The sequence below is a fragment of the Struthio camelus genome, chromosome 25 (genome assembly GCF_040807025.1).
Source record: "Struthio camelus isolate bStrCam1 chromosome 25, bStrCam1.hap1, whole genome shotgun sequence".
NCBI classification, from domain to species: domain Eukaryota; kingdom Metazoa; phylum Chordata; class Aves; order Struthioniformes; family Struthionidae; genus Struthio; species Struthio camelus.
This window is the reverse complement of record NC_090966.1, coordinates 5,916,866-5,938,127: the sequence shown is the minus strand read 5'-3', so window position 1 is coordinate 5,938,127 and position 21,262 is coordinate 5,916,866. Positions and strand designations below refer to the sequence as shown.

The window sequence follows — 21,262 nt, the reverse complement described above, 5'->3', positions numbered from 1 at the left end:
AAATAGTCCTATTTATCTTTCATTAGTGTGAAGGTTTTCTACTGGCTATTACAAACACAAATCTGCAAGTAGAAAAAATTCACTGTTGAGGTCTGTTGCAGGCACCAGTCAGAACCTGAACTTAAAAACTGAAAGATAGCAACAGATCGGGATTACTGCTATATGAAGTACTGCATTGAAGAGCAAGTGTTCCTAAGCTGGAGCTGTACTCTGAGAGATGACTCTTTGAAATAGCATTAAGCACTAGTCTCTTTCTGTTTCTAAATTGAATCTTCCCATTTGACTAGTATGGGCATTTCAGCTGTTAGGCCTGTGTATTCCGTAGAATCACCACATCAGTCTGGGTCCTCTCGGGTAATAAAGAAGGACATGTAATGAACACCTCTGGAAAACCCTCTGTCTAAATGAGGGTGAAGATTGTTGCCTGAGAAGGCAAGGATCCAGCTAAGTCCAAGGTCAGTTGTAGGACTGCTTGCTACAAAGGTTGTCAGTCTGTGAAGTTTTTAGTTAGTGTGTAGTCTTTCTGATGATTGCCAGCTGGACTGACCAGAAATTACAGTACCACCAAAAGGGGTTGCTTCTTGGTGAACTCAGCAATGCTTTTGTCTTATTTGTATCAGATACTATTGTTCAGCCAACCCAAATATTTGAGCCCCCACACTGAAACATTAGTATGTATTAGTGCTTAGCTAGCATGCAGTTCATCAAGCTTACTGGCCGTGACTTGCTTTTATGCAGCGCAGAGATACTTACTCTCTTTTCTTAAGGATATGGAAGGATTTATGCAAACCATATTCACAAAATTTGAGTGGTTACTGAATGTTGCAGTGGTTCTCTCCATCAAAATTGAATTGAGCAAACTGTGGGAGTGAGGTTATATTGGATTAGGTTTTCCTTTGAAGAGTTAAATATGAATTAAACAGTACTTTCTTGTCTCAGCTCTATGTTCCAAAAGTCTAGATTCTAGGACCTGCACCTTCCTACAGTTTATTTTCTCAGGTGCATGACTATCCTTACTTCAGTTAAGAGTTACCCCCAAAAGAGAAATTTCTGTTCTCTCCTCGCTTCTTGTTTTAACTTCAGCCTCTTGTCTCTTCATGCAAAACTTTCCCAGCTTTCTCTTGTCTTCTGTACTTCTCACTGAGCATTCCTTGTTTAAAATTTCATTAGTCTCTTATTATAATTTATAACTTCTTCTTTTGATTCCTGTACCAAATAGTAACGATTTTAAGTGACTCTGACTTCTCTGTACCGTGATGCTTTGAGAAATTTCTAGTGGTCCAAAAATAAAGAAGCATTTCCTTATTTATTCCTTACTTGTAATTTTTTTTACTCTTTTGGTACATTTCAGTTAAACCTTGGAACAGTAGGTTTTTATCGTACTCAGTATAGCCCTGACATGCTGGAGAGTTTAATACCAGCGATCAAAGACCTCTCCCTACCCCCTGTGGACAGGCTTGGTCTGCAGAATGATCTTTTTTCTCTGGTAAGCAACCTTTTTGTTAATCTGTGTTCTGCTGCCTAATAATGAGAGCTACAGTAACTGCAGAAATCGGTGTCTGAAGAGCCAGTCTCAAGTTTCTGGAGGCAAAGTACATTTGAGATTACTGCTTACATCTAGCTATTAATTAGTATGACAGGTTCTAACTTGCTTGATAGGGCTTAAGTCCTGTGGTAGCAGTCTGTCTATAATTTCTGTTTTATTGTTCCCTGTAGTGGTGTATCATACTTTAGTTTGTTTTTTTTATATATATTTCAAAGTATTGGAGAACTTATTTTCTTTTATATCATCAAAATAAAGGATTTTTTTTTTTGATGATCCCCTCAAAGACTTTATCAGCACCAGGTGCTTTACTCAGATGGGCTTGTTAAAGCTGTCTTCCATTGGAGAAAGTGGCTGTTGTGGATTCTTACGGTTTAAAAGCAAGGGATTATCCCTAAAGCAGGAAGTACCAGCTCTGAACAATTAATTACTGCACTTTGTATTTCAAATTGCACTTCCCTATTCTTGCTAGTCAGCAAATATATGGAAGCTTTTAAATGTGGTTTTGATACCCTGCCTCTCTAGCTTCAAAGTATGCAACTCTTGTCATGGCTTAGTTGAAAGTGTTTGAAACTGTACCTGGAGTCTGTTTGGCAAATGTTTCAGGCCCACGGGACAAAAAATGAGTAAATAATACACAAAAGAATATTGTGTTTGACTGGTATTTTGGTTTCAATTTTAATTCATCTTTTTGTCACAGTTAAAGATAGCTTACATAGTAAAAATTGACCTTCACCTCTATTCTTGTACCATAAGTTATTGTTTAGCAAAACTGAGCAATTAGCAAAAACTGAGCAATCTGGTTGGAGATGACCACTTCAGATATTATGAACACAAAGTGTGTTTTTTTCACAATATTCTGAAGCAGTTAATACGAAGTTTTCCAGGCGGAGGTGGAAAGGCAACGCTTTTTGTACTAATTCATGAAAGCAGGAAGTGAAAATGACTTCTGCAGTTTCATGCTCTCAGTTTAATGAAAAGCAAAAATTAAATCTCTAAATCTTTATAGTTTTTTTTTTTTAGTTAAAATAAGATTTTGGTGGGTGTGGTATCTGGCTGAGAATAACTCTGGGGGTTTTGTTATCTCTTGCCAGCATTGCTACAATTTTGATAAGTCACTTGATCTCCTCGTCTGTTTCCTGTTTGCAAACTGTGCTTATAGTGATGTAGCTGTCTCCTTCTGAAGTGCTTACCTATGTAAAAAAAGGCACTGTGTGCCCTGAGCAGACAGCTGAAGTATTTTGACTAGAGCTGACCCACCTTGGCAGAACCCCACAATGGAGAAAAATACACTTCATGCTCAGACTGTGCAAACTAAACAGGGAAGGCTGTTAAATAACGCAGTGATCTTGGTTCTGTTTGGAAATAAGTTTAATCTGTGTCTCTTCCTCTCCCAGGCCCGCGCTGGAATCATTAGCACTGTAGAGGTTCTAAAAGTCATGGAAGCTTTTGTGAATGAGCCCAACTATACTGTGTGGAGCGACCTCAGCTGTAACCTGGGGATCCTCTCAACTCTCTTGTCCCACACAGACTTCTATGAGGAAATCCAGGTCTTCGTGAAGGATGTCTTTTCACCAATAGGGGAGAGACTGGGATGGGACCCCAAACCTGGAGAGGGTAGGAAACTTACGCTGTGAAATCTAGTAGTGGTTTTGAAATACGGCTGTGTAAGTAGGCCATCAAGATTTCGGGACGGGGGGAGAGAAGGGAAGACGAATGACTGAAGTAGGTGTGTTGGGGTATTTTTATACTTACAAACAAACCCAAACGAAAACAAGCCTCCCTTCTCAAGCCCAAGGTCAAATGGTAAAACTTTTCTCTCCGTGGTCTCTGTTCCATAAAAATTCTCTGCTCTAGCTATGTATCTAAGAGAGTGCATGCCTCTTGTTAGACTAAGAGGATGTAAAGGCACATACAACATGCATGTTTGTTTATCCTAGTCAAGAGTCCTTTTGTAGACGCAAATGGGAATTATTACTGACTTAGCTCAGATTGCAGGCCTAGCCTGTCGTGTTTTGGTCCACAGAATCTCCCTCTTCTGACCCTCTGGCTGTAAAAAGTCAAAACATTCTCCAGTTGGCACCAAGGAAAGTGGAAAACGTCTAGTTTCTTTAGATAGCCTCCCGTTTGTGGAAGGATTATTATGCAGTTCTCCCCTAATTGCTCTAGATGAAAGAACGCTTCATTAAGTTTAACCACTGAATGATGTGGTTAATAATTTTTTTTCTTTTTTCTTCCTACTCACTCATCAGGTCATCTAGATGCCCTTCTGAGGGGTCTGGTCTTGGGCAAACTAGGAAAAGCTGGACACAAGGCAACATTAGAAGAAGCCCGACGTCGATTTAAGGACCATGTGGAAGGAAAACATGTCCTATCAGCTGATCTGAGGAGTCCTGTAGGTTACTGTAAACTTTGATTCCTAGAAGACCATCCCCACTCCCTTAGTTAGCGCTGTGTGCACTGAACTGTTTGTATTTTCAAGAACAGGCAAGCTAGAGGAAACCAGTGTCATGGTATGAAAACAACTTTCTTGTTGTTGTTTTTTGTCTGAGGTGATAGAGGGCTTGGATGAGCCCGTTTATAAAGAAGTAGATACTAGGGAGCATAGCACAAACACCTCTGTGTTTCTTGCATCAAGTAAGCTTCGTCTGTCATGGCCAGTACTTTTTCATAACTCAGTTAATAAGCTCAGTTGGACCCATACTGACTGCCACAGAACAGTTCTGGTCTCTAGATTGTGCTGCTTTTTGGATTTCAGAAACTGTTCAAGTACAGTGCTGAACCTGAGCTGACTTCTATTCATTTATATTCTTCTGTGACCAGCCTACATCCTCCAGGGTTAAGAACACTATGGAAAACTGTTCAGGGATCCTTGAATAGCTCTACAGGTGTCAGCTTGGTCCTGCAGAGTGTGTTAACTCTAGTGTAAGTCCAACTGTGATGGACATGGATTGAGTGTAGGTGAAGTACTTACTAGCTAGGTGTTGCATGGTACAACATATTCTAGTGCTTTGCTGAGACTGAAATTAGCAAAATTATGCTGAAATTGAGGAAGAGGGTAAGGAGCTGATGATGGGTCTTTAAAATGCAATCTTAAAATGTAGGAGGGATCAGTGTGGGTGTTTTCCAGATCAATTTACTTGTCTGAAATCTTGCCCAAATATGTACAAATTGGTTATGTATCCTGTCTTGGAGCCCTTTCCATATTAGCAGCTTTGTATTTCATTTCTAAAAATGTGATTTGTGAAGGACCTTCCTTGTTTATGCTTTATCTTAGGTATATGTAACTATTTTGAAGCATGGAGATAGTACTACTTTAGACACTATGCTAAAGGTGAGCGCACGTTTTTTCTCTTGTTAACAGTGTCAGTTTATGCAATCAAAAGCAAAATATTCTACCCTACAAGTTCCTCTAAGATGTAGTTTATCTGAAGATAGGACTAATCCTGTGTTTTACAGATGATATGAAAAGTAGGACCTTATTACAGTATTCCCTGGTCCCTGTGTAATGTTAAGTTGCCACCTAGTGGATTGCTGCAGAGGTCCTACTTGACCTTATAAAAATAGCGGTGAAGATTACAGTTTGTTACTAACGGTGCTTTCTGCTGATGTATGTGTAATAAGGTCTCTAATATTCATGAGTAATCCTGCAGCTATTCACCTGTTCCATTTGCCATACGTTTTGCTTGAAGACTAACCTAGCAGCCCTGGTATATAGAGCAGGTTTAGTAGTTCTAGGTAAGAGCAAGTCATTTAATAGTACCATGCAGTAATATTATTCCCTCTGGCTTTGAAGCTTCACAAGCAAGCAGACATGCAGGAGGAGAAGAACCGAATTGAACGAGTTCTTGGAGCCATCTCTCAACCAGAACTGATTCAAAAAGTTCTCACCTTTGCACTTTCAGTAAGTTATTGGAAAAGCTGCCACTTAATCTTATGAGAATGACTAGTGTATCTAGAGCACTTGGTAATAGAGTACTGCCTGCATATAATGCTCTTGAATAAGATAAACAGTTTCAGCTGTTAAATCTGAGTTGTACCTTAATGTACCATAGATTGTTGAAAGTTTCTGTACAAACAAAAGCCATCTTTGACAGATTTAGTGTAGAATTACATAAAGCCAACATGCTGTGTTTGTTGAAACAATCTTGAATGTTTATCTCCATTTTCATTTTCAGGAAGAGGTACGTCCCCAGGACACAGTGTCTGTTATTGGTGGAGTAGCTGGAGGCAGCAAGCAAGGGAGAAAAGCTGCCTGGAAATTTGTAAGGGACAATTGGGAGGAACTTTATAATCGTTACCAAGGTGGATTCTTAATATCCAGACTAATAAAGGTATGTGCAGCTTTGAGAAAAATCTCATTTATATAGATGACCAACACTAAACCCTTACATTTAAAATGCTTATCCTCGATTAAAAAAATATTTTTTTCCTTCAGCTAACAGTGGACGGATTTGCAAACGATAAGATGGCTGCAGAGGTTAAGGTAAGAAATTTTAATCAAGTAAGTGATTTGCTTTATCTGTGACAGACATTGCATTCTTTGGACTGTAAGTACTTAATGGAAGAGCCATGGGTTTCTGGGAGGGGTTGTTTTTGAGCTGTGGCGCTCTCTGACTGTTTTGATTGTGTTGCCTAGTCCCCAAATTGCACTGGTTCAGCTTTGGTTATTTTACTGAAATGTCTTAAATTAACATTTTCAAAAATCAACGTATATCTTTGTGCAATGATTTCTATTTTAGTAGTCTCACTCATTTAAACTTTTATAAATTCAGCACAGTGGCTTTGAGATTCCCCAAAAGACAGCCTTCAAACCAACTGTAGCAAAATTTGCAGTTCTTAGAACTTCTGTAGTAAGCTGAGACTTATGCTTGTTCCTCCTTGGACTAATATGGCACACTTATGACTGATTGCATTAGCATCCAGTGACCCTTGGGGGAATTAACATGGTAGAAATTAGCTAAATTCCATACTGTAGATCCAAATTTTATGTGGTTGTTTGTGGCATGTACGAAGAGTGGTTCTGTGACACAAGGCAGGTAATTTGTTTGCAGAGTCTGTCGTGAAGTTGATGGCTCAAGGTGATGTGCTTTCACTACTGAACCCAAGCATCCCCCGTGTCTTGAGAGTGTAGGCTCTGGTCTTGGTAGCTTTTTGAGAACACGTGTAGGTTGTAGTATTTGCTCTTTGCTTGCAGTTTTTCCAGGGCTCGTTCTTGGAAGAAAAAACTTAAAGATATGGCCCTTGATTATCATTTTTCTGTTAGGAAAATGCTGAGGAGGAGTTTTTACTTTAAAGAATGTGAATCTGATTCCAGGATCTCTAGTTATAGCTACCATTTCAAGATATGCTGAGCCACAAACCTTACCTTTTTAATGGTCTGGTGATCTTACTCCCCTTAGAAAAGATTTAGCAGCATTTCTTCACGGGGAAATCTTGTACTATAATTCACTTCTTTCCTCACAGAGCGCTTTGCAAGATGTTTACCAGCACAGTTGTCCATAACTAAATCGTAGCCACTTTTCAAGAGAGCTTCATGAGACAGTATACCTAGGTTTTTAGCTGGGATACTAATGTATCTTGAGTGTCCATGTCACACTGTAGCAGACGCTAATGTAAGGTGATCTGCCAAATACTGGGAAAAGCCTGCTTGTATGAAGATGAGGGATGACTCCCCGCTATGTCAGCTTATTCCACCCTTTAACCAATTGTAAAGCAAAGGGTCACAGCAGCCGTTGGTGCAGTTGCTTTAGCTTCGGCTACTTGCAGGTGATCGATATTGTTGATTCTGGGGGAAGGAACACGCGAATATCCAGCAAAACTGCCGAGTGCTGCTGGTGCTTGGACGTCATTATCCAGTTTGGACAGAGGTGGTCTTAAGAGAGTGCGCTAAGAAACCTGCTCTTGCAAAATGGCCTTAGGCTTCAGTCAGTGTCGTCTTCCAAGTATCCAGAAATACACGCTTGATTTGCTGTTCATTCGTTGCCTTCCAATGAGGAGCTGAATTCTAATCCTCTCTTGAAATGCCGCTTTCTGTCTGTGGCAGCCCAGAGAAGAGAGGGAGGAGGCAGCGTTTGGACTAGTTTGTAGAAATGCTACTGTGACTTTCCTTTAGCAGAGAAATGGAGACATTTTGCTGTTCTTGCTCAGTGCTTCAGATCGCGCATGTCTTGCAAACTCAGCAAGCACCCTGCAAGCTTTTCTTTTTCACAGTCTCAGTGACATTGGCGGGAGCAGATAGCGTGAACTGTAGTCAGGAAAAAAAGCATAACTCCTAGGAGCATTTCTACGTAACGTAGGGAATTTGGTGACTGAAAATATAATCTTGTCTGTGGCTGTTTATACTCTTATGGATGGTTGTGTGCTTTTTATACAGGCCTTCTTTGAGAGTCACCCAGCTCCATCGGCAGAACGCACTGTCCAGCAGTGCTGTGAAAACATTCTGCTGAATGCAGCTTGGCTGAAGCGGGACGCCGAGAACATCCACCAATATTTTCTGCAGCGCAAGGCCCCACCAGCCATGGTGTGAATCTGAGCATGCCACCGCTGCAGTCCTGCTGCCTCATCATGGGGAGAGGGAGGAGCTACCCAACAGCTGATTCATATGCCAAGAATTTGGAGTCTTTTTCTCAAACCAATGGGGATTGGACAATGAATGTAGTTAACTGGTTCCTGCTCACACTCCAGAATTAAATTCTATTAAAATTATCAGCAATTCAGCAAAAAATAAAAAAAATCTGTAAATATGATAGTAATAAAATAGAGCATAACAAAACTGTGAAACTTCCTCAAGCCTTGTCAGTGGTAAAAATATTTAACACCCCCCTCCTGACACTCTTATTGACAGATGTTCTGTTTTTTACAGCCCCCCTCCCCCCCCCAAAAAAAAAGAAAAAAGAAAAACAGAGGTTTCTAGGTCAGTGGAATTTTGTGGAGAGTCTGGGGCAGGAATGGGTTAATGCGTCCGAGCGTTGTGTGGAACAGTTCACTGGGAAAGGCAGGTAGCTGGTATAAGATAGTCTGTGCATAATTCCAAGTGCGAGGTTTTGGGGAGATGTTCCTGCAAATCCCCTCCCCCCCCATCCAATCCAAGGATAGTAGGTTCCCTCCCTTTTGTGTTACCTCTCGGCAAAAAGAAAAATGTTCTGTCGCTCTTCGGTTTTTCTCCTTGGTTCCACTTGCTGATGTCCTTCTTAGAGATAACGGAATTGTAAGGAAACATCTTTCATAGCCACATTAAATAAGAGAACGATTCATGCAATATATTTTTTTCTTACTAAACTGCACCCTCAAAATGCATGCAAATGAGGAGATAAGTACTGCGTGATTGGTTCTCCTGGGCTGCTGTAAGGGCAGGCCTCTTCTATTCAAGACACGATTACTTGTCTAAAAGATCCAGCTTGTTCAATCTCCTCATGGCCGTAGCAACACTAGCTTTTCGTTCCTTTCGTGATGTTGATGGTAATTTGATTCAGAAGCCTTAAATTAGTGATGACTGGCGTGATGATGAAGTCTAAGTTGTGTGCCATCATTTACTTCACAGAGCAGCGTGGTCTACTAACCAGACACAACACCCTCTAATACAAAGGTTGGAGTTCCATATATATTTTTTTTTCTTTAACAGGAATTCGTATTTGGTGTGGCTTAACTGTATTTCAGAAGGTCATCAGACTAACTGTCAGACTGCTTCCCTGAAACATTTTTGTGCTATTGTTTAAAAAAAAAAAAAAATTAAAACAGTTGGCGTTAATAAAAATGTCAATGTGAAATTGATGTCCTGATCTTGTGTTCTGTTTGAAGTCTGAAAGAGTGTTGCTGCTTTCAAAGGACTTAAACTTCCCTAGGAGAACAGTAATGGTCACATGTCAATAGTGTCTTTAACAGCTCCAAGGAACCCCTTGTTCTCAGCCTTTTCCTCTTCTGCTATCAGTGCTAGATCCTAGGGCAGCTGAATGAGCACATACCATACAGACAGTAAGTACATCTTGTGTAATCTTAATAAAGATTGTACTCAAACACTCCAAGTTCTGTCCCAGTTACTTCTTTAAAGTAAAGGATGAAAATTTCAAGTTTGTAGACTTATATTAAACAAACATCTAAAAAGTTGAGGGCAGTGATATGCAAAAGAGGGCTGTGCTGATTGTTGTGAGAAGAAAGGGTGCTTGCCTGCTGTTTGGAGCTTAGTGAAATAAAGAGTAGAGTAAGTAGTGGAGAATATAAAGGCTTAGGGTCTGCTGGAGTGGGTTTAGCATGGTGCTTCTCTGAGACTGCAAGAACAGTATTGTCCAGATGCTGCTGATTTCGGCACCAGTGAGCCAAGGCAGAGAGGTACACCTCAGAAATGAGCAACTTCATAGTTTTTGAAGATGTGGTGCTCTTGAACTGCATTGGCTAGTATCCCTAGGGCTAATGTGGCTATACGGTCAGAAATTAGATTGAAATGGGAATTCTGTTTGTCCTGAGTCATATCTGTTAAGTTTACTGATGCTTTTTCCTGCTGTCAGCACTGCAGAGCCAATGTAATTTCAGAAGAGTAAGCTGGTTTCTCTTCTGCTTCTTGCACATTGACAAAATAACATGCAAACTAGTAATTCCAGCATGACTGGTGATGTATGAAATGAGACATACTGTAGCTGCAAGTTGAGGTGGTCTTGTTTTGACTTTAAACAATGCAAATGACATGCAAGCAGTTGAAGGAGAGAGGCAAAAATAACGAGTTTGTGGTCTGTGAGCAAACTGAATAGTTTCAGCAGACTGACTAGTCCCAGTCTCTTCTGCATGCAAAGAAAGTAGATTTTAATTCTTCGTGAAAGAAAGTTAGTTTGGGATTTGTCCTCTTGATATGAAATCTTTCTGTCATTTGAGACAAACTGATGCTCTTCTCAGGAGAGTCAGGACAAGACTAGCAAGAGGTATCGGGGATCAGGAAGGAGATGAAACGGCAGTGCTGTATCTGGGGCTCATGTGATGATTAGCAGGGATATTGCCCATGAGCACTGGCTGTATTCTGCAGGGCTGTTAGGTCCAGTGTCCCAAATGCACCTCAGGGACGCTTAAATGATAGGTAAGGTATTTCTCAACAAGTAATCCAGCGTAGGCTTAAGTTAAACACGCTGCATTTTTAAAGAAATCTTGATGTATTCTTTCCTCCCTTTCGGGCAGTTTCACTGGTTTCTAATGCTAGATCTTGATAAAGACCAAAACTGCAGATAATAGTAGGGGTTGTTTTATTCCTAGTACAGGCTTATAATGCAAATAAAAACAATGCAGGTTTTCCTAGCTGCAACGGGAGGAGTTTGCCTCCATGTCTTTTCTATCACTGTCAGGCGTGATAAGAAATGCCAAAACATTCTGTCCTACCTGTATGAGCTTTGATGACTGAGTGACAATGAAAATCTGTATTGAATCTTGCTCACATGAACTTCAGGTTGAAAATCTCCTTCAAGATCTGGAATAGAAAGATTTCCTTAACGAGTAAACTCGCTGCGGCTACCTATTTGTTGCTGCTTTAACTTACTCTTTTGATATAGCACGCAGTCTCCGACTTTAATCTTGGTACTTTTGACACTTAGAATTAAGTAACCTTGTCCTTCTCTTGCTTTTTGTGGTCTGCCTTCCCTTTCCCCCCAACAAAACCATGGAAAGCTTTCAGTAGTAAGAACCCTCCTGCCTAGAAGGTAGCAGAGTTGTTCTGAAGTGGATTTAATGTGAGGTGGTGTTACTTTGCCCTTTTCCTGTTGCGCGTGGTTTCATGTAAGCTTATGAAAGCAATACTTCTTGGAGGCTTCATTTTTGGTTTCTGTCCCAGGCAGTCAGGTTTGCCGTGCGGTGTTGGAAGTACTGCCTTGCCATAAAGATGCCTCTCCAGGGAAGTAGGTGCTTGATTTGTGCTAAGGCATGAGAGTGGTCTGACACAGACGGGCCGCAAGCTATATGCTCATGTCTAGCTAGCTGTCTTCTGATAGCTGTGCCAAAGCTGCTCGCTTGAATTCCAGGTGATCAGGTTTGGGACAGCTGCTCTTGCTACCCCAGAGGTTGCTTCCTGCTCATGTGTGAACTGAGACAGCGCTTTTATGAAGAAAAATGCATCAAAAGCAATACAAATGAATTGGTGTTAAGCACAGGACACAAATGATTTGTGCAGCCTTGAGATTAAAAGGTTGTATGTATTTTAAAATCATTTTATAAACAACCTAGCGCTGCAGGTTATTGGGGGCTTCGAGGAAGGGCATGGTTGGGGGGACAGTTCACTTTTTACATGTTCTGCAAAACATTTATCCCTAACCATCTTGCAGGGGTCATGCTAGACGTATTAGCCTTGGCTCCATGGATCTTCAGTTCAAGATGCGTCCTGTTTTTCTACCCTATCAGCTTTAGATCATTGAATTTGAGTTTTAAGGAAGCCTCAAACTATTAATTTTTATGCCTTTTCTTACTGTGGGCAATAAAAATAATGAAATAGTTAAAATCTAGTCAGTCTTGATAGGGACTGGAAGCTCATATGAAGCCAATTTGATCCTGGAGCAGCATGGAATGGTCAGGTGCCTTCCCTGTACTTAGCCCCTTGAGACTGAAATGCTGAGGTTTAAATAAGCAAGTCACAAATCACTTCCTCAATTTTGGGAATGCTTATGGTGGGTGGAGGACTGGTGGCATCCTGCCATTGCTGCTGCTGATCCAATCCTCTGGCTAAAAGAGCCAGGTTTGCTCAGAACATATTCAGTCCATTAAAAAAAAGAGTCACATGTGTGAACTCTCCGAAGCAATTTGGAAAAGGCAAGTTTTGTAATAACAAAAATACATTCCTATATATAGTCATTGCTTTGATATTTGCAAGTCTCTTACACGTGGGATAAAATAATATTTAATCTGTCAGGGTAAAAGGCACAAGCTTGCCAGGCTGATGTGGAATTAATTAGCTGGGAATGAAAGCTTCGGAATCCAGTTTACTCTTCAACAATACCCAGATTTCAGACCAAAATTTTATCTAGCTTAAGCGGAATTGCAGCATCTGGAAGGACATGTTATTTGCTTCCCCAAATGCCAGGGTCCTTTTCCAAATGTAATCACGGTAAGAGTATGCTCTTTATTTTAAATTATTGTAAAAGCGAAATGGTGTACAGTGACAAATACGCTTGTGAACTCTTTCTGAAAAAAACAACCAAACAAAAAAGTCTGAAACCTTACCTCCCAAATCCTGTTCTAACATGTACCTACTTGTGTTTCGACAGGGTCACGCATGAGGTGCAGTGAAGTCTCAGTGTTTTCTACTATTGACTGTCCCTGCAATTAGCCATTATGCTACTGCACGTGAAATACTTTATACTCACGTTCTGCTCCATTTAAGAATTATCTTAGCCCTTGCAAAATACCTGTGCAAGTGAAATTGCTCTGTGGAAGACATGACAGCAAATGACTGCTGGCCACCAGGATCAGAACAAGGCTAATGGCAGCCACACAGAAACTGGATTGATACTAACTTAAGTGAAACGCTTCTATTGCTGAGAGAGCCGGGTGAGCGAAGGAGGATTTGTGCCCCTTGTCCATCAATGACCATGTCAAGACGAGCATCGTTTTACCCCAGTGAAGGAAGGACCAAGCCGTTCAACTGATGGAAAATCAGGCTGAGCAGTGGCAGGCATCACTCCAGCGCTGGCTCAAAGTGAACTCCATTCAGGCTGTTTCAGACTTTCTTTTCATTAAAGGAGAGCTCAATTTGCTGTGCTAAAATCATGATATAAGATTTGGTCAAAGTTAAACATAGTTATTTTCAATTCAAGTGAAAACACGTGGGAAAATATATGCATGTGGCAAAACTTAAAGCTAAAGAGGATAATGTGCCGTGTTCCACGATACTGTTTCATTACATTAACCTTTCTTCTACAGGGACCCAAACCAGGAAAGAAAACTGAGGTAATGTGAAGTCTGAATATAACCGAAGCAGTTGGAAAGCATCCCTCTAAGCAAGGAAGACCAGGTGAGTGTCTCTGCTCAACCTCGTTTAATCTAGTCACCTGTGCTGGCTGCCAAAAAGCGGGTTTCATCAACTGATTGTTAGGAAAACGCATCTTCTCTGTGCAGCATGTAAGACCTCCTTTGGGCTGCTACACGAAGGTAAGTGAGACGGAGCACGGAGAAATCTACCACATTGCTGCCGTTTAGCGTTAGGGAGATGTTTAGTGTTAAGCAGCCTTTGACATTTAGTTTCCTACAGAGAGAGAACCGAGTGTGGTGGATATATTGTCCTTCCAGTGCATGTACAAGTTTGTGTAAATAAATAATCTTATTCTGTATTCCTATTAAATGATTGAGCTAATATAGCACTGGACTGACCATAAAGGCTTGTCCTTGCTTGAAAGCTGATGTGGATTCAGACTGGGTATGAACTGAAAATGCTGCAGCTGTCCTGAAAAACTGCATGTAGACATGCCTCCTGCGTAAGGATCGTGTGCTGCAGGAGGTAGTGCGAGGCTGGGTGGTGGGTGCCATCGCTGCTCTGATTTCACGCGCCCTTCCTGCACAGGGCATTGCTGTTGGAGGAGCAGTTTGTCTTAAACGGAACAGAAGAGTGAGCTCGGGCTTGCCTGTGACTGTCAATGTTTCTCCAGGGTTTTCTTTACCGTTGGATTAAAGCATGTGTTCTCGACTTTTCCAGTGTGGGGAAGTTGCACTTACCTTTGCTTTTTCAATGAGATAGGAAGCGTAAGACATTTCCTGTGTGCTGACCCTCTGCATTGTTGAACGTTTTGTATTTCCAGCTTTATTAACGTTTTTGATAAAGACAACAAATGTTTGTTGCATCTTTTTTCAGCAGTGAAATCTAGTTTAGACACAGCTCCTGGTGTGTTAACTTCTTAAACCTGGTATCATCCGACTGTTTGATTTGCATTAGTGCCTAAGAAACTGTTGAACTCCACGCTCTGCATACTGTACACATACAAAAACAGAGATGGTTCCTGTTCCTTGGAATTCATCTCTTTGTAGGATTTTCTGAGAAACTTGGAAGTATTGAGCAGCTTAATCTTTTTAAGCTGTCATCTTTTGAATTTCAAAGGTGGGAAGGGAAGCAGAGAAGTGACTTTCTGTTCTTTTGATTTTGAGTTACCATGAGAACCTGGCTCTTCTGATGGGTGCTAGCACCTAGTCTGGAAGGCTGCTCTCATTCCGGAAGCACTCCAATAGATCATTTACACTCATAATCCATTTATGAAATGTTCCCCTTTTTACAAATAGGGGAAACTAAGGCACAGAGTTTAAGTGATTTTGTTCATGGTGACAGCAGCAAGATCAACGAGGAATCCTGAAAGCCATTTACTGCTCTCGCTGCTGAAACGCACAGCCAGCCGTCTGGACTCGAGAAGAAAACGTGGTCACCTAGTTCTCGTTCTAATCACTTCACTTGCTGAAATAACCCCAAGTACCCTAACTGTTTCTAGAGTTGTTCCAAAGGTCAGCAGCTTTTCAGCATTTCTCTCCCAGTTTCTGCAGTCAGTTTATGAAAGCAGGAGATGATATAAGCCTCTGTACTGTGAATGCTGAGGATGCCATTTATGGCAATGAAGAGCAAAACGGTGCATCTATCTCAAGTTTAAAGCTCCAGCCTGAGCTGTACCAAGGGGAGCTGACTCTGCAGTCTCACTTATCCTTATTTTACACTGGGTTTCTGGGCTTGCATTGCTCGTGAGGCCAGATTTGTACAAAACTCCTTAACGCTTTTCTCTCTCCTTGGCTTTCCTACAGGAACGGTCTCCTAGGGGAAGTCGTCCTGGTCAGCAAGACAGAAGGGCAGGCACACGCACAGGGCAGCGTGCAACAGCTGCGTGAAACCGCGCTTGCAGAAGCACCGTGCGCTTTCAGGTGTGTCCTGGGGCCCCGGCGCCGAGTCAGGGAGGGGAAGAGGGAAGCAGTTTGGGGCAGGACAATGTTCAGCTAAACGCAGAAGCAAACCGCAGCTGCGTGTCAGGCTCCTCAGTTCCTGCCCCATCCCTCCTCCCTGCTGGGGAGTAGCTGCAAGAGAGTGCGTTTCAGCTGACTTCAACCCAAACGCTGCTTGGTGAGTTTGACTTTGAACTGCTCAAAAAGGCATACTACAGCGTGGTGAAGGAAGGTTGAACGCGAGGTGAGCTCCATTCCTTCAGGCTGAATAACATGTCAGTTCTGTTTTATGAGTCAAGCTGCAAATAGTAATTGGTCTTAAACCAGTCAGTGATGTGAACTGTTGACAAGTCTGCCCACCCAGGCTCCTCCGCAGGTGCGGGTTTGGCAGAGAGAGGAACCCCCTCTCCTCCTCCTGCTAGCAACACACGCTGTGGACACACTGGCCGCGTCTCTGCGTCCTGTTCTCCCTCGCTGTCTTATCGGGGTGATCTCAAAGCATTCCGGTCACGAGTTAACGCAGTCCCTATCCACCTTCTCGAGGTTAGCGTCAACTTAGTCTTTCCAGCTGGAGCGGCCGAGACAGACGCAGGCAAGACACTGTGACCAAGAACATGCAACAAGACGATGGCAGCAGGGCAAACGGAATTAAAGTCCTTGATGTCCAGATGTTTTTCAGCCCTTCTTTTCTTGCTTGTAACCGTATTAAACCTGCTAGCCACTTACACTAAGTACATCTCATCAGTAGGTATCAAAGCACTTTACAAAGGAAGCTGATAAGGATTTGTCCCCATTTTAAAATGTGAAACTCAAGGCAGAGGTAGACAAAATGACTTTTTCAAGCTTCTCCAGCAGGCCACTGGCAAAGGTAGGGACAGTATCTAGGTCTCCTGAGCTCCAGAGTCCTGGTCTGTCCCTGTAACCCGACTTTCTTTGGAGGAATGATGAATACTTTTCAAAATGCACACCCAAGGGTATGAGTCCACTTCCTCAGCAACAGGGCAAGTGACTGAGACCACTGCTCAGAGGTCGGCACTTGCTTTGCCCTGCAACATAAGAGCTGTCTTCCCCTTTCCTTTGGCAACAGCTTGTGAAGGGAAAAAACAGTAGTAGTATAGGGCAGAAAGGCCTGGAGACATCGAGGATGAGCCAGACTGCTTTTCCCCATCTTCCTGACCTCTTGTGGTTGTCATCCTGGCCTCTGGAAGCGGCTCCAGCTCTGCACATCCTGCATTTGAGAAGGTCACGGAGCAAACGAAGCCTAGAAAGTGGTGGTGTGTTCACGAGCAACGTACCTTCCTTGCAACTGGCCAATAAATGCAATTGTTTGTGGCTCCAATGACGCTCTGCCTTTAGCTGGCTGCAGGCAGCCGGCTCTAGGACTGTGGCTCGGCATGTATACTGTGAGATGGATACGCTGGGTTGGCGCTGGTTCCTCACCTGTCCCATATTGCAGTGTAACCTGCAGGGCCAAGTGGTCTGTTACATGGCATTTACGATGTTTGAGCAGAGATGTGCACAGTTCTGGGTGCTGGAGCCCGAGGTTGGGAACTGCCGCTGTAAAGGATTTCTCGTGACTGATACCTGCGCGCAGCGCAGAGCACCCTCGGATTACAGCCCTCCCGCAGGACACCTTGCTGGACTTCTGCTCCAAGACGGTTCAGACACTCTCACAAAGGCCTGTGAATCCCCTCATCCCAATGGGTGACCAGGAAACCCAACCTGAGCAAAAGGAGGCTGCAATTCAACAGAAGCTGTATTTCTTCTCAGGAGGAGCTACGAGATGCTGTTGCCCTCCCCTGGGCTCAGAGGCCAAGGCTCTTGTTTTTTTCTCTCCTTTTTCTCTGTTCTTCATTCTTGCCATCTAACAAGGTAAAACATCTAGCAGAGCTCTGCCTGTCTCGAGGCCTGAGCAAGGCACCAGAGACCCAGACTCCCGGGTTCCACCATTCGTGCGCTGTGGGAATATGGTGTATTTAGCTTCCTTACTTGCAAAATAAGTACAGCAAGGAGTGCTGGGAGAGGCTTCAGGGTTTGAGGAATTACTCGGTTAGAGCCTGTGCAGCATTTCCCAAATACCCGTATTCCTTTCATCTAGGACCTGTATCTTGGCAGAATCCCTTCTACCAATTTTGCCACCGAGCAGCTGGGTTCCACATGGTTTGTGGTGTAGGAATGGGACTATCAGTTAAAAACAGTCAGTTGTTTGGATGATGTTAACTATTGCCAGCTCCTTGCAACTCAGAGTTTTCCCCTGCTATGGTCAACCAAACTCTCTCTCCCTCATTTATGCGCTCAGAGATGGCTGCACTTGAGCAGTTACCGTACCTGCAGCGCATCCCGTTCCCAGGAAAGCAAAATACTGCAAGTACAAAGCACGGTTAATCCAAGAAGTAGGAACACCGTGAAGAAGGGAGTCTAACGTACATCTGCGTCGAGCGCTGAGCGTTCCTCTGGCATGAGGAGCAGGGCTCTTCCGATTCCTCCCTGCCTACAGGAAGAGTCAGGTTGACTGTAACTAGGTAATTGTCCCTTCTCTCGTTGGCCTTTGTATTTAATCCCACAATAGAGCCTGATTGTGTTACTAATTGCTCTCTCCCGGTGCGCAAGCCACAAGAGACCTGCGAGTCGCAGAGCCCGCCTTTACCTGGGTTTAATTATTCAGCTGCACCTTTGTTCTGCTCCTCTCCTTTTTTTCCAGGCATTCCTCTGTTAAATCCTGCATCTTGTGGAGTTTGAGCTAGGCCTCATGCGTGCTCAGAAGCTGGTGCGGCCATCTCCCTGCCTTGGGGCAGTCCAGCGCCTGGGCTGGACAGGGGCGTGCAGGCGAGCGCGCTGGTGTAGCAGCGCCTCTCCGGGAGGGAGGAAGAACGAGGGGCCTTTAGGTCATTTTTGGTGGTGTTATCACTGCACCCACGCAAGGGATCGCGTAGTCCTTTCCATGGGGGGGGGGGGGAGAGGAATAGTTGCATAAACACAAAACCGTGCAGCCCGGGTGTCACTTGTAGTATCGTTGCTTGTAGGAGCGGCGGTTACAGCCTGGGTTGGGGCCTCTGCTGTAAAGAGCATGCACCCCTGGAGCATACAATAAAGATCTACCTGAACCTCCACCATACCTTGATTATCCTAAACTGTGCCACCGCTGACAACTCCGTCCAAGCTGAAAGCATCTCCCGCGACCTCCCAGAAATCTCCCAGGCTTCACGTCCTGTGCTGCAACCCCCGGTTCTTCAGGGCTGCGGGGAATTGCGCCTTGGGGAAACGGCCCCGTTTCCGCCAGCTGATGCAACTGCGCCTCCCCTCAACGCTCCTTAAAACTCGAGGCACCTTGGTGGAGAAAGCGCGCCTTGGGCCAGGCTGCATCGTGCATGGAAAACACAGCGTGCACGGAGGCTGCATCGGGCATGGAAAACACAGCGTGCACGGAGGCTGCATCGGGCATGGAAAACACAGCGTGCACGGAGGCTGCATCGTGCAGCGAGCACGCATCCCTTACTTGTAGCTTTTAGGTTAATACTAGGTTAAGGTTAATACCAGGTTAGGATCCCCAGCGGGCGGCTCCTCCGCCCGGACCTCCAGGGCCCGGGCAGCGCCGGCGGCGGCGGGACCCCACGGCGAGCGGGGGCGCGCGCGCGCGCGCTGCCGGGCCCGGCCCGGCCCCACGTGGCCGCCCGCGCCGGCCCCTCCCCCGGCCCCGCCGCGGGGGCGCCCTTTCCCCGCGTTGCCCAATCAGCGCGCGCGGCGCCGGAACCCTTTTCCCGCCCCTCCCTTCCTCTCCCTTCCAGACCAATGGCCGCACCCCTACCGGCCCGCCGCGCCGCCGGCCAATGGGAGCGCGAGCCGCCGGCCGCCGCCGGCCAATGAGCGCGGCGGCGCGGGGCGGCGGGCCGCGGGCCGTATCCCTCCGCCGCTCGGTGTGCGCGCGCGCGCCCGCCCCGCTCGCGCGGCCCTTTTCTCCCTCCGCCGCTGCCACAGCCGCCCGCCGCAGCAGCCGGAGCAGCCGCCGCCGCCGCCGCCGCCCCGCGAGGTCTTCCGCGAGCGGGACCTCCCCCCTCCCCACCCCACCCCGTTCCCTCTGCCGTTTCTCACGGGGGAGGCTCCTTTCCCCCTCCCCCCCTTTCCCTTCACTCCCCTCCCCCCCTTCCCGGCTCGTTCCGCTCCCCGCACGCCGGTGCCGGAGCCGCCACGCCGCCGCCATGGAGCTCATCACCATCCTGGAGAAGACGGTCTCGCCGGGTAGGGCGCGGGCCGGGCCGAGGCCTGAGGCGGCCGTTAGGCCCGGAGAGGCCGGGCGGGGCGGAGGCCGCTGCCGGCGGCGGTGGCGGGGGGGGGGGGAGGGGGAGGCCGCGCAGCAGCCCCGCGGGCTGCGGCCGGCTGAGGTGAGGCGGCGGCAGCCGCTTGGCTGAGGGGAGCTGGGTTGGGCGGCGGCGAGCGGGGCCGCGGGAAGGGGGCTGGGAGCGCGGCGGGAGCCCGGGGCCCTCAGGAGCCGGGGCCCGGCGGGAGGCGCCCCCGGGACCTGACTGACGCCGGCTTCCCCCTGCCGTCTCTCCTCGCTTCCCCGGCAGACCGCTCCGAGCTAGAGGCGGCGCAGAAGTTCCTGGAGCAGGCGGCCATCGAGAACCTGGTGAGAACCGGGGAGGGCGGCGGCGGCGGCACCGGGCGACACCGAGCGGGCGGGGGGGGGGGGGGGGGCGCGCTCCCCTCCCCCACCGCCCCGCCCGGCCAGGCCGAACCGCCATAAAAGGCGCAACCTACCTCGCCCGCGTCCAGCCGGGGCGGCGGCTGGCCAATCGCGGCTCGCCCGCCGCCTCCGCCGACCAATGGCGACGCGGCGCCGGCAGAAGGGGGGAGGGGCCGCGCTAGGCTGCGCCGCGCTGCGTGTCCGCGCCGCGCAGCGCCGCGCCGGCTGCGGTGGGAGCGGCCCGCGGGGCCATGTGCGGCCCCGCCGCCTCCCCGCGCCCCGCCGCGGCCCCGGCCCCTTGCCAGGGTGTTTATATCTCTCCTCCAGCCCCTACCCCTCCACTTTCCCTTTCCCCCCCCCCAACCTTTTTTTTTTTTTAATTTATTTTTTATTTTTTTGCTGAGCTCCTCTCCTGGCCCACTTCCCGTCTTTCTCCGCCCCGTTCCGAGCCCATCCTCGAGGCCTTTCCCCGCACGCGTGCCGGGGAGGCGGCTGGGGAGGGCGATGACACGGTCGGGATCCTGGTGGGGGAGTCACTGTGCTGGGTGGGGTCAGGAGAGGTTAAGATTGATTAATTTACCTGGAATGAATGGGGAGGGGGGGAACTCTGTTTTCGAGAGGAAAAGCTTTATCGCACCAAAAAACGTGCTTATGAAAGTTCTCATCGCCCTATTCCTTTCCAAAAAAACCCAGCTTTTTTATATATGTCCTAAAATTGAGGATGGTGTAGAGAAGTTTAACTCTCCATCGAAGGAATATGATTTTTTGCTTAGTCAAGGTGTATTATTGCAACTGTTTCAAGGCTCTTACAGGAGAGGGCTTGCGATGCTAATTTGCTGTCCTTGAAGGAATCCTAGCTCATTTTAACAGAGGTGTGTTATTCATGTCACTTCAGTATTCTAGTTGTCACTCACTGGTTGTTACGGTTACTAGCAAAATTTATTCTTCCTTTTTAAACGGTCATATGTGCATTTGTCTCCACTTGTCTAAACCACAAAAGTAGTGTGGTCTTTGTTGTTGTTACATTTTAAGCAGTGTGAAGCGTCCCTGAGAATCATAATTGACATAGTTTTTACACAGAAATGTCCGTTTTGATTCTAATTTTGTGAATGGCTGCTTGTTAAATCTTAGGATCCCCTAAAAATCTTATAACCTCAGGGTTA

At 45.9% G+C, this 21,262-nt stretch overlaps 2 protein-coding genes across 3 annotated transcripts in view; both read left to right on the top strand.

The window, feature by feature from the left end:
- Window positions 1–9,316, top strand: part of NPEPPS (aminopeptidase puromycin sensitive) — a 40,979-nt gene extending 31,663 nt beyond the window's left edge. Inside the window, exons 16-23 of the mRNA XM_068919295.1 lie at window positions 1,352–1,486; window positions 2,941–3,160; window positions 3,796–3,938; window positions 4,821–4,877; window positions 5,340–5,447; window positions 5,722–5,877; window positions 5,982–6,029; window positions 7,920–9,316. Of these exons, the coding sequence (XP_068775396.1) occupies window positions 1,352–1,486; window positions 2,941–3,160; window positions 3,796–3,938; window positions 4,821–4,877; window positions 5,340–5,447; window positions 5,722–5,877; window positions 5,982–6,029; window positions 7,920–8,072 (1,020 nt within the window). The 3' untranslated portion in view covers window positions 8,073–9,316. The remainder of the gene's footprint in view (window positions 1–1,351; window positions 1,487–2,940; window positions 3,161–3,795; window positions 3,939–4,820; window positions 4,878–5,339; window positions 5,448–5,721; window positions 5,878–5,981; window positions 6,030–7,919) is intronic.
- A 9,962-nt stretch (window positions 9,317–19,278) lies between these two features.
- Window positions 19,279–21,262, top strand: part of KPNB1 (karyopherin subunit beta 1) — a 28,109-nt gene continuing 26,125 nt past the window's right edge. The window contains exons 1-2 of one of the 2 annotated variants that reach the window (XM_068919293.1): window positions 19,279–19,654; window positions 19,984–20,042. In XM_068919293.1, the coding sequence (XP_068775394.1) occupies window positions 19,279–19,654; window positions 19,984–20,042 (435 nt within the window). The remainder of the gene's footprint in view (window positions 19,655–19,983; window positions 20,043–21,262) is intronic. The other variant, XM_068919294.1, reaches the window with a different exon arrangement.